Below are 12893 nucleotides of genomic sequence, written 5' to 3'. Positions count from 1 at the left end.
AGAGGACTAGAATATAAAAGCTGCTGCTGAGGCTTTATAAGGCTCTGGTCATTTAGAATATTGTGAGCAATTTTGGGGCCTGTATCTCAGGAAGGATGTGCTGGCCCTGGAGAGGGTCCAGAGGAGGTACACGAGAATGATCCCAGGAATGAAAGGCTTAATATGTGAAGAACATTTGAGGACTCTGGGTCTATACTTGATGGAGTTTAGAAGGATGAGGGGTGATCTGATTGAAACTTACAGAATACTGAAAGGCTTGGATAGAGTGGACGTGGGGAAGATGTTTCCATTAGCAGGAGAGACTAGAAACCAAGGGCACAGCCTCAGAGGGAAGACCTTTTAGAACAGAGATTAAGAGAATCTTCTTTAGCCAGACAGTGGTGAATCTATGGAATTCATTGCCACAGAAGGCTGTGGAGGCCAGGTCATTGAGTATATTTAAGACGGAGATAGATAGGTTCTTGATTGTTATGGGGAGAATGGGGTTGAGAAACTTATCGGCCGTGATTGAATGGCGGAACAGACACGATGGGCCGAATGGCTTAATTTCTGCTCCTATGTCTTATGGTCTTATGACCAATCAGCCTCTCAATTTTCTTCCCCTAACCCCATTTGTACACCTAAACTGATGACTAGAAGCAAGGCCATTATATAAAATGGCGATCAAATCAGCACAGCAGTATTCCTGAGGCATTGAGATGGCCATTGTTAGAGAACTGCTTTGTAGTCCCAGTATTAAATTGTCCCACTTTATCATTTTACTTTAAGTTCCGCAGATATTAGGGACGGTATATCTGTTTTTCATCTTCAATTTTGATCTGGTGTCATTGTGTTTCATTTCATGCCACTGTCATTGCACATTGCTGTTCCATCATCATTTTGCGATGTTTCCCGCTGATGTGACGTCAGGTCCGGTGACCCAATCAGTGCCACTCTGATACAAACGTGACCACAGGCATTGTTCGCTCTTGAGGGAACTGCAAGTCTTTTTTTCAAAAAGCTTTGAAGCAAAGCTCTGTGAAAAATATCCAAACCAACAGGTTATTTTTTGCAAGGAAGAAGTTGAAGCCTGAGCTGTTCATTTCTGTGCAGAAAAGGTCAATTTCTTGACTCTGCAAGCTGATTTTTAATTTGGAGTCCCAAATGTGCCTGCTGTGGAGCTTCACATCAGGTGAGGCAGAGAGGCCATTTTAAATTTTGTAAGATAGAGGCATTTGCAACTGTACACAGGTAAAATTGCTTTCCTTGTCTCAGGGCTTATTTGGGTGAAAAATACAGAATGCAGTATTTACTCTTCAGGAGCATGCCTCTGCAAACTTCTGATTAATTTTGGTGCTTTTACAACATTGTAGTTGGTGAGGCAGAGGCCATTTAAAGCTGGCTAGAGAGGCAAGCCAACATGCCCAGCATTGAGGTGCTAATCACTCAAAGCCTCATCTCCACTTTAGGGATGTCCTCAACGCAATCCTGAAGAGGTCAAACATCACCACTGACTCATGGTGACCAACCAAAATAGAAGAAGGTTAATTTGGGAAGGCATCGAACACAGAGAGACTTTATCAGGCACATGCAGAGGTAAAGTCAAGGTGGTGGAGACAATGCAAAAACCTCCAAACGACCCATGTAACTGATCGTCCAGGCAACACCTTCCTCACATGTGGCAGAATCTACAAATTACGCATTGGATTTATCAGCCATCTCAGAATCCATTGAACTGAAGCAGAAGCAAGTCATCCCCAAACCCAAGGGACTGCCTAAGAGGAAAGTGAGTCTGGTGAGCATCATCAAATTTGAATTTATATTGTAATTCTTATATCTTTAGTTACTTATTTCATTTTGCAAGTTATGTCAGCTAGGAATGCACAGTAGTGCACGTGTACAGTGCAGTCTGTTAACTTATACATAGGTTCTTTTAGACATTTTGCTTTCAGAAAAACCAAGCTCTGGTTTTAACATTGATTCCTATGGGAACATAAGATTCATTTAAAGTAGCTTCACTTAAAATTGTGATTTTTAGGAACGTAATTACAGCTTTAAGCGAGGACTTATTGTGTAGAATATGTATTTGGGCAGCAATTGTTTGATTTTCTGAGCTCAGGAGCAAGTTCAAAGATTTTCATTTATAGTGTGTTTTGAGGAATTTAAAATTTGGATGGGAATTCGAAATCCTAATTACTTATAATGAGAGTAAAGATTCCATGGTTTTAAACAAACTGAAGAATATCTACTATACAAGAGTCAAAAAAGTAAATCGTCTATCCTATACTCTAACATCAATAATTAACATGGGGTAAACATGAATTAACAGGAAAACTGTGGTTGAACACATACATAAACTGCGCAGCAAGTGGCAGACACAACTAAGACAAGCTCCACAAATTTCTCAGCAACCCATCTAGACATCAGGGATCACTGTGAGTCAAAAAGTCCTTCCAATTCTGTCATTCTATGAGGGATTTCAGTTCCTCTTTCAAAGATTTAGCCCCTGATTTCCCTTCAATGGCAATTCCAGCTCAGCCTGGAGGCCCTCTTGCTTATTCTGCCTGCAATGAGTTGTCAAGCAATAGGATTCCAGCTCACATTGCCCCAATGACTGCTCACCTCCCAAATTGAAGGTATGGTAGCTAAATTTGCTGATGACATAGAGATAGGTAGAAATTAAAGTAAGTTGTCAAGAGGACATAGAAGAGTCTAGATAGGTTAGGTGAGTGGACAAAGTTGAGTTGGCAGATGGAATATAATGTGGGAAAATGTGAACTTGTCCACTTTGGCAAGAAGAATAGAAAAATAGTATATTATTTAAATGGTGAGAGATTGCAGAACTCTACAGTACAGAGTGATCTGGATGTCCTGGTTCTTGGTATGCAGGTTCAGCAAGTGATTAGGAAGGCAAATAGAATGTTGGCATTTATTGTGAGGAATTATGTATAACAGCAGGGAAGTTTTGCTACAGTTGTCCAGGCCTTTGTGAAATGACATCTGGAGTACAGTTTTGGTCTCCTTGCTTAAGGAAGGATATCATTACATTAGAAGCAGTTTAGAGAAGGTTCACTTGACTGATTCCTGGGATGAAAGGGTTATCTTATGATGAAAGGTTGAGTATGTTGGGCCCATACCCATTGAAGTTTAGAAGAATGAGAGGTAATCTTATTGAAACCCACAAGATCTTGAGGGGACTTGGCAGGGTGGATATTGAGAGTGTGTTTCCCCTTGTATTTAAAAATTAGGGGCTTCCCATTTAAGACTAAGGTAAGGAGAAATATTTTTCTCTGAGGGCTGTTAGCCCTTTGAATTCTCTTCCCCAGAGAGCAGTGGATGGTGGATCATTGAATATGTTCAAGGCTGAGTTAGATTTTTGATCACCAAGGGTGTCTAGGGTTATGGGGCAGAGAGAGTGGAGTTGAGGCCACAATCAAAGCAGCCATGATATTATCAAATGGTGGATCAGGCTTGAGGGGCTGAATGGCCAACTCCTGCTTCTAATTACTGTGTTAAGTGGAAGAGCCTTGGCCCTTGCAATTGTCCAATCCGTTCGAGGTTCTTGCAGCTTGTGTGAATGAGAGCCAAGGCTAAAGGGAGGATAAGCAAACTGACCACAGCACCATGATGCAAGGGCTATTCAAGTGGGGGGAGTTAAAAGAAATGTAGTTGTACTAGGGGACAATATAGTTAGAGGAATAGATATGGTTTTCTTCAGCCAAGAGCTTGAGTCCTGAAGGCTGTATTGCCTGCCTGGTGCCAGGATTAAAGACATCTCTTCAGGATTGGAGAGGAACTTGAAGTGAGAGTGGAAGGGCCCAGTTGTCATGATCCACAAGGTTACCAACAGCATAAGTTACACTAAGAAAGACTAAGGGAGTAATGAGCAACTAGAGACTCAGTTAAGAAGCTGAATCACAAGGGGAAACTCTGGATTACTACCTGTGTCATGAGAAAATTGGCATAAGGTAAATAAGATCAGAGAGAATGTATGGCGCAAAGATTGGTGTGGGAAAAATGGGGTTTTGATTCATGGGGCACTGACACCAGTACTGGAGAAAGAGGGAGCTGCACCATTGGGATGGCCTTAATCTGAGCCTTGCTGGCACCAGAGTATTGGTGAATTGTATGACTAGAGATATAGAGAAGTCTTTAAACTAAATAGGGGGGCAGGGGGGAAGGTTCACATGAGGGGTGATTTTAAATTTAAAAAAAAAGAGGACAGGGCAATAGTGCAGGTTGACGATAACAAGATTGTGACAGGATGGGATGGCAAATAAGGTCAGAGTAGGCAAAACAATAAAAAGACAAAATTAAAAGCTGTTAACCTGAGTGCTCACAGCAATCATAACAATATGGATAAATTGATAGTACAAATATAAATAAATGAATATGATATGATAACCATTACAGTGAAATGGCTGCAAGGCTGACACCTGAATATTCAAAGGTGTTTGACATTTCGAAAGGATAGGAGGAAAGGAAAAGCAGATGGGGTAGCTTTTCTAATAGAGGATGAGGTCAATACACTGGTGAGGCAGTACACCATCCATGGCTAACTAAGGAAGTTAAGGGTGGTATCAAATTGAATGAAAAGGTGTACAATGCCGTCAAAATGAATGGTAAGCAAGAAGATTGAGGAAGTTTTAGAAACCAGCAAAGCATAATTTAATAAAGTAAAGAGGGTGGAATTAGAATATTAGAGAAAACTAGCAAGAAATATAAAAAACAGACAGTTAAAGCTCCTACAAGTATATAAAAAGGAAAGGAGCAGCTAACATGAGCATTGGTCCCTTGGAGGGCGAGACTGAGGAATTAATAATGGGAAATGAGAAAATGGCAGAGGCTTTGAATAAGTATTTTATGTCCATCATTAGAGTAGAAGATACAAAAAGCATCCCAGGAACAGTAGAAAATCAAGAGACAAAAGGGAGGGAGGGATTTAAAACAATCATTATCATAAGAGAAAAATTAATGGAAATTAAGTCTGACAAGTCTCTTAGACCTGATGGCCTGCTTTCGGGAGTCTTAAAAGAAGTGGCTGCAGAGATAGTGGATACATTGGTTGTAATCTTACAGAACTCCCTACATTCTTGATAGGTCCCAGTGGACTGGAAAACTGTAAATGTAAGACAGCTGCTCAAGAAAGGAGGGAGACAGGAAACTAAAGGCCAGTTTAGCCTAATGTCTGGCATTGGCATAGTGCTGGAATCCATTATTAAAGAGGTAGTAGTAGGATATTTAGAAATCATAATATTATCAGGCAGAGTCCAGGTGGTCTTGTGAAAGGGAAATTATGTTTGGCAAATTAGAGTTTTTTGAAGATGTAACAAGCAGGGTGGATAAAAGGGAACCAGTAGATGTAGTGTATTTGGATTTCTAAATGGCAGTTGATAAGGTACCACATAAAAGGTTACTATTAGCATGGATAGAGGACTGGTTAACCATCAGGAAACAGAGATTCAGGATAAATGGGTAATTTTCAGGAAGGCAAACTAACTGGTGGAGTGCCACAGGGGTTAGGCTGGGGTCTCGACTATTTGCTATCTATATAAATGACTTAGGTGAAGGGACCAACTGTATTGTAGCCACATTTGCTGATGATACGAAGATAAGTAGGAAAGCATGTTGTGAGAAAGATACAAGGAGTCTGCAAAGAGTTAGCTGAAAAAAGATGCATCTCGTCAAAGCTTTTCATCTTGCACTCATCAGGACAATTTGCAAGAATACCAAATGTAAAGGGAGCAACAATTTATACTTCATGAGAAGAGAGCATTGATTGATTAGCAAGTGGACTCTGATTGTTAGAGGTATTGCCATGGAGGATGCACCAGTTAACTTGTGACTGACAGTTAACTGCCAAGCTTTGTTTAAATTCAAACCAGGTAGGTTGACTCTGGTCGAGGCATTGCCCTGGGGATTGAACCAGAGAATGGCTGTTGCCTATTTTGTTTAGTTGAAACAGGCACAATGTGTGTATGTGTTCTTCCTGTCTGCAAAGAACAGGATCCTGTGTAGTAATATTTGTAGCTCCCAGCACAAGGAAGTGCGCCGCACTGTGAACTTAACTGATAATCTTAAATTGGTTGTCAGTGTAATTCTTAACACACTCCGTATTGTTTAGCAAATGTCCAATCGCAGAGTCACATCTAATGTTAGACACTGTTTTGAGTTTTGCAAGCACAGGCTTGGTGGGTTGGTTGCATTCGGTACCTTGCCTGTTGCGAATAGTCGATGAGACATGCTATTTGATACGATCCACAAGTCTTTAGGATGGACATACCTAGCATCAGACTGGCACTGAAATTCCTATACCACATTACTCATTTGTGTGATAGACAGAATGCCTAAGCAGAGTGTCTCATCAAGTAAGGCAACAGCTACATGAAGCATTACTAAACCGAATAACACAACATAAAAGCAGAAAAATAATTGTTGATATGTGTGTAAAGCTTAAAAATAATGCTATAAGTTGTCCAGCTGGTATCTGTGGCACAGTCAAAGCAATCTTCGGATGAGTAGGTCGTTTTTGAAATTGTCAATCAGCAACTAATTGTTTCAATAAGACGCATACTTTGAAATAAACAAGAAGAGGGTAACAGAATCAGCAAAGGTCTTTTCAACATTTGAAACATAAAAAAAATATACAGAATAGGTTGGATGAGCTTTATTCAATATAAATGATGTAAAATTAAAGCTGCAATAGCAACGAAGGAGAAAATTAAAGTGGTTGGCTTTTTCAATAATTATTTAGGGTTAGCACTAAAGTAACGTTTGAAAGCTTTATTATTGCTTTATTAAGTTTTGTTTCAGTATCATAGTGTGAACTGGCTGGAGTTTGCTGCACCTTTCAGCTGTATAAATGTTAAATCTATTTCATTTCTGACTTTTATTTCACTGAGTCTGTGGCCATATTAATGTAAGAGTCAGAGTAGTGGATTAGCATAGTCAGCTTCATCTACAATAATTGGTTAATTGCTCTGGTGAAGCCAAATCTTTATCTTTATCTTTATCTTTATCTCTATCTCAAAATATATAAGCCACTTCCATAATGAGCAGCTTATTTCTACAAATTGTTGTGCATTTGCATCCTGGTTTTTCATCACGACACCAGTGTCATTACTCTTTTATTGTTAATTGGCTGTAATTACTGACATTTTGTTGTGTTCTCTGAAACTGATGCCCAGAGTCACTCTGTGCTAGGTAAGCTTTGATCTACATGTGTTTCTTTAGAATCATGTAAATTAGTTCTACTATACTTAATTGATATGGTGCTTTTAATTCAGCTAGATTTAGAAGTTGCTGCTTTTTCTTATTTGTTCCTGGTATGTGAGCTAGAAAGGCCAGCAATTGATGCTTATCCCTAATTGCCCTTGAGAAGGTGGTTATCAACTTGAATTGCTGCAGTTCATGTTGCATAGGTACACCACAGTGCTATATGGGAGAGAGTTCTAGATTTTTGATTCAGTGATAGCAAAGGAGCGGAGATATAGTTCTGATTCCAGATGGTGTGTGTTCTGGAGGATAACTTGCAGGCGATGGTGTTCCCATGTATCTACTGCCCTTGTCTTTCTAGGTAGTAGAGAGTCATGGGCTTGGAAGGTGCTGTCAAAAAGCCCTTGGCGAGTTGCTGCAGTGTATCATGTAGATGTACACACTGCTGCCACTGTGCACTGGTGTTGGAGGAAATGAATGTTTAATGTAGTGGATAGCGTGCTGATCAAGTGGGCTGTTTGGCCCTGGATGGTATTGAGCATCTTGATTGTTGTTAGAGCTGTACTCTTCCAGGCAAATTCATCACACTCCTGACTTGTACCTTGTAGATGATGGACAGGCTTTGAGGAATCAGGTGTGAGTTACTCACCACAGAATTCCTACTTGCTAACCTGCTCTTGTTGCCACAGTATTTATATAACTAGCTAACCAAAGGTTCTGATCAAGGGTAACCCCAGATTTTGATAGTGCAGGATTCAACAATGGTAATCTGTTGAATGTTTTGGGCTGGTGGTTAGATTCTCTGTTGTTGGAGATGGTCATAGCCTGGTACTTGTGTGATGTGAATGTTATTTGACGCTCATAAGCCCAAACCTGAATATTATCTCCATTATGATCAAGGACTGTTTTGATATCTGAGGAGTTGTGATAGTAATTGTTCCGCTTTATTTGATATGCACCTCTAAATGTCAATGCATATATGATTTAGGATTTGCAGTTCTGAGTTAACTGATTAGAATCAATCTGTAATATTAGGAGGAGCTAGTGCTCTGGGAATTGATAGTTCAAACCTGTATCCCACATCTCTAGCATATAGCTTCACAGTGCCAACAAACTGGGTCACAATGTTTGCCTAAGTGGGTAACATTTTATTTTATTAAAGTTTCATGGAGATACAGGGCTGGTGTATAACTTTGATATATATTTGTCCCAAAGTATCGAAATATTTTCTATCACGTAAAACAATTCTATTGAATTGCTAAAGTAAAAGTGAAATACTCAATGCTAGAGATCTGAAATAAAAACAGAAAGTGCTGGAAAAGGTCTGGCAGCATCTGTGGAGAGAGAAACAGAATTCATATTTTGAATCCAATATGACTCCGAAGTAGAATCATGTTAGACTCAAAACGCTAACTCTGTTTATCTCTCCACAGATGCTGCCAGACCTGCTGAGTTTTTCCAGTACTTACTGTATCTATTGCATTGCTATCTGTGGAACGTAAATATATTCAGTGGTATAATACTTAGAGTAAGACCCTACTCCTGGTCTAAAGGTTCTACTACCTCTACTCTGGATAACAACAGCACACAACAACTTAGATGAGGTTTCACCACTAAACCACTAAGCAATAGTACATACTCGTGATGGTACTGGTTGCTTAGCTTCCCCGCAAGCTGGAGTCCATCTCAGTGGACAGTCCATTGACCGATTGTCCATGCATGACTTCTGTGACTGGCCAAATCACTCTAACCCTCTGCAGCAAAGATGTGTTTGTGGACTCTTTCTGGATACCTTTTTTTGCTATGGCCATGTGTCATATAAGCTAATACCTGTTTTTAGATCAGTTAATTGTTTTTTAATTACATCAATGCCTTTTCCCTTGTTCTTATGTCCTGGGTGTCTTACAAGGTCATGCTTGAAGGAATAGAGCCAGCCTGACTCCTCTTTGTTATCACTTGCACTGTTATCAATCCCCAGGCTGGTACAGACAGATGTCTTTATTACCTCTAATGAGCACAAAAGGTGTCTATCTTTCTCAGAGTTCGATGCCAGCTCTCTTGCACAATTTAATTCATTTTGCAGCACTTGCTAATTCTGGCAAAGCTTTGACCTGACTAAATTGACCATCATGCTTTGTGTTTTGAGCCCATAGTGCAGTTCAGTACAGTTCTTCAGATACCTTTGGTCTCAGTTCTTCTTTCGCCTCGATGTTCTATGTTACCAACATGAGACAGACTCCACAAACAGGGTTACACCACAACTGTCTACATTAATTAATATAAAAGAAACAGTTACATAGCTAAAAAGTAATTGCACGTTAAAAAAGTAAATTAATAGTTGATGTGGTGTTAAGAAATTCACAGTATGTGCAAGAAAAGAGACCATGAAATATACAATCAGTTTAACTGGCAGATTATACTAAATTTATTAATGCATAAAGAATTGTCTTAGTGCCAGGACATTTTCCTGGAGGAGGGTTGGAGGTGTGACAAGGCTACCTACCTGCAAGCTTAGATGCCCCCCTGTTTGCCTAGGTGCAGCAAAAGTTGCAGACTGCCCTGTAGAGGAGGGGTTTATGTCCCCACACATGACCTCTCTCCCATACCCCACAACAGTAGTCTTTGGCTGCTGAATCTATTTTTTTACATTACATTTTGTGGGGTGCCTACCCACTCATTTTGGGTTGTCTTTTTCCTCACTTACTTTCCATAATATGCTGCTGCTAGGTGTGGCATTTTCAGAAAGGCCATGAAATAAGTGAGATAGGAAAATAATTTACCATAATGAAACAAAAGAGCAAAAGATTTACGTCATCAAGTGCAAACCTCAGTAACTTGACTTCTGCCCTTCAGGACTGCTGTATCCCTGGACAATCTTTCATACCAAGCTCTATCCTATCCACTGGTTTTTGGTAAGAGTGAATTTGCCTTAAATGCTCCATGGAAGTGGTTTGAAAATAAGAGCCAGGTTGTGTGATGCAAAATGTACCCCTGTGATAGGTAGGGTGGATTGGCATTAGCAGAATACCTTCCCAAGGAGTATCGAGTGGAATATTGAGTGAATCTGTTCCAGCAGAGTCTCATTTTCTCATTCGCCAGTCTTTGGTGCAAATAGAGTTTCTTCAGCATCCCAGTTTATGCAGACAGGGTATAAATCAGATACTGACTGCATGACAATGAAATGGTGAATCTGCTAACGATAGTGATTTGCTTTTGCAGTGGTGCCAGTTGGCTTCATCAAGTAAGGAACGAAATTAGTTCTCTTCTAAATCCATGCAATTCCTCTGTTATTCAGTTGTCCCTAGAGACTAGTTTGCCTCTAATTAAAAATGTATTTCTGTGCTGGGACATAATTCCAGAAAAACACAGGCCAGCAAAACTCCCTTTTAGATATGCAATTACTCAACCATAGAATTTGCTGCTTAGAGAATTTTTAATGGAGTCAGTGCAATCAGATCCGGAAAGTAGCGACAAGCATTTCAGAGGCAGAGTGCAAAGCCTATTCTATGATTATAATAATCTCTAATGGAATAGAATAAAAATTGAATCAAATGAACTTTGTGAAGTGATTAATTATCGTTTTGAAATTTGTATGGATCAAATATGCAAATGTGTATACTTTTACAGCTTATTTGTGAATCTGTTAATCATTAACTATCCGGTCTTACTCAAGCAAAAAAGATAAAAAATTTTATCCCGCGTGTAATTTGAAGTTAATATATTTGCCATCTATGCAAATCAAATTGTTTTAACATCGATAAAATCTGTACCTTTACCAAAGCTTTATTATTTATATATACAATATGATTTAAAAGTACTGCAAGTTTTGAAAGTTATAATTAACACATGGTTTTTCAAAGTTCTACAGATATTGAATGGCATCTTTATTGTCAATCATCCTTGCTGCAGCCCATATCCATCAAACCGTGGCTAAACCAGGTAAATTGAGCAAAGGGGATAATTTTAATTACATTTATTTGACATTGATATTGCTAGAAAAAAGAATGATTTTCCATTTAGAAATTCATGCCAAACCTGATCATGTGGTCTCAAAATTGCCTTCAGATTGTTTGTGACTGGCTCTGTGCAGCAATGGGGGGGCACATGACTTCACTAAACACAGACTCTTCTCTGAGATGATGTTATGGTTCAGCAGTCCCTGGAAAATTGATGTCCCATTCCGGAGACACCCGGGCATTTCTGGGAGGTTGACACCTTTTTTGCTCAAAGGCCTAATTCCATTTCATAAATTGAATGTATTTTCAACCAGTAGGTTACGTTTCAAACTGACGTCTGAGATATGAAAAGATACATGTGTGCAACTCAATCCCTCTTTTGATCCCAATTTTGAAATCACTTAAAGCTTAACAAAAAATAATTTGAATGTGCAGATGATTTTTCTGTCCATTCTACTCATGTTGCTCTGGCATTTTGGAGTGGTTTCAGGCTGAGAGCTGATGTAGATCTCATTCAAATTCTGGAATTCCCTCCATAAATCTCTCCACCTCCCGATCTCTCATTCCTCTTTTAAATGCTCCTCAAAATCTACCCCTTTGGCCAAGCTTTTTGACACCTGTCTTAAGATCAGTTTGTCATTCAGTGTCAAATTTTCTTCACTAACACTCCTGTGAAGTGCCTTGAGACATTTTACTTAATTAAAAATGCTATAAAAAATCCAAGTTGATGTTGACCTGATGTAGGACATTTAGTGGAGAGGGGTAATATGCAGCCCATTCCAGAAGAACTAATCGCCTTCAGAAGAACAGGCCTGATGGCTGCCCTTTTAACAAACTGTTTACTCTGTTTGGTAGGAACACTGTTTCTGTACTTCTATAGGTGTGTTCATCCTTCCCCAGTCTTAGCTTTTGAGGATGGGGCAAATGCCAGACAAAGTGGCAGGCTGTAATCCCCTCCCATGTTAGAGATTTTAGGCTACATCTTGTGTCTAAATCTTAAAGAATTTAATGTTACATTCACTCAGGTGGAAGGAGTCTGGCTGAAATTAGGATTTGAATATATTGTTAATGAGTTTCTAGTTCAGCCTAATTCTCTGAACTATAGCAAGCTGACTTCCTGGAACTCAAATATATTTTAACCAACATTGAGAGTCTAAACTTGACTGTAAATGAAGAATATGATGGATATCGTAATAATTTGAGGTTTTCTTCCTATAGATTTGTATGGCTGTTTTGATCCTCAAAATGAAGAAAACAACATACCAATTCTTGAAAATGAGGCATTTAAATTAACAATCTTAATGGAGTTTTTGAGCCCAGATGAAGCTGGTTCCTTTACATTTCAATGCGACAAGAACTCTGTTGAGAATATAACCACTGATCAAAGACAGCAGATTCATTTAAATGGCTTTTACCTTTGGTTTTTACCTGCATCACTGACAGATTCTGGGAGTTACCGTTGCTTTTTGTGGTAAGTTTTGCTTTCTACTTCAAGTGATGAAGAGATACTGAATAGTTGAATTACCCCAGATTAAAAAAAAAGTTCCATAATTCTGGGTTGTTAAATGGAGCTGATATGACTTGTGCTGATAAAATGGAGTAAAGTTGCAGAATAGTAGCTGAGTGCTTTAATTTTGTGACCACCTTCTGTTAACTTAGGCATAAGCAACAGGGCGGAATCGTCCCAGAATTGCACTAAGTTCGGTCATGGGCATGAAAAATGGTGTTTTACCTGTCGGCCGC

General features: G+C 39.3%; 1 protein-coding gene across 3 annotated transcripts in view; it reads left to right on the top strand.

Moving 5' to 3' along the window:
- Nucleotides 1-1659: 1659 nt before the first annotated feature.
- The window catches only part of LOC121284341 (interleukin-1 receptor type 1-like), an 84898-nt gene continuing 73664 nt past the window's right edge, over nt 1660-12893 (top strand). Inside the window, exons 1-3 of one of the 3 annotated variants that reach the window (XM_041199751.1) lie at nt 1660-1774; nt 11055-11133; nt 12369-12621. In XM_041199751.1, the coding sequence (XP_041055685.1) occupies nt 11070-11133; nt 12369-12621 (317 nt within the window). In that variant the 5' untranslated portion in view covers nt 1660-1774; nt 11055-11069. Of the gene's footprint in view, nt 1775-7082; nt 7183-10048; nt 10107-11054; nt 11134-12368; nt 12622-12893 lie in introns of those variants that run through there. The other 2 variants (XM_041199750.1, XM_041199752.1) reach the window with 2 other exon arrangements.

The sequence above is a fragment of the Carcharodon carcharias genome, chromosome 11 (assembly GCF_017639515.1).
Source record: "Carcharodon carcharias isolate sCarCar2 chromosome 11, sCarCar2.pri, whole genome shotgun sequence".
NCBI lineage: Eukaryota > Metazoa > Chordata > Chondrichthyes > Lamniformes > Lamnidae > Carcharodon > Carcharodon carcharias.
Note: the sequence above shows the minus strand (reverse complement) of the source record. Positions and strands in the feature narration are given on the sequence as shown.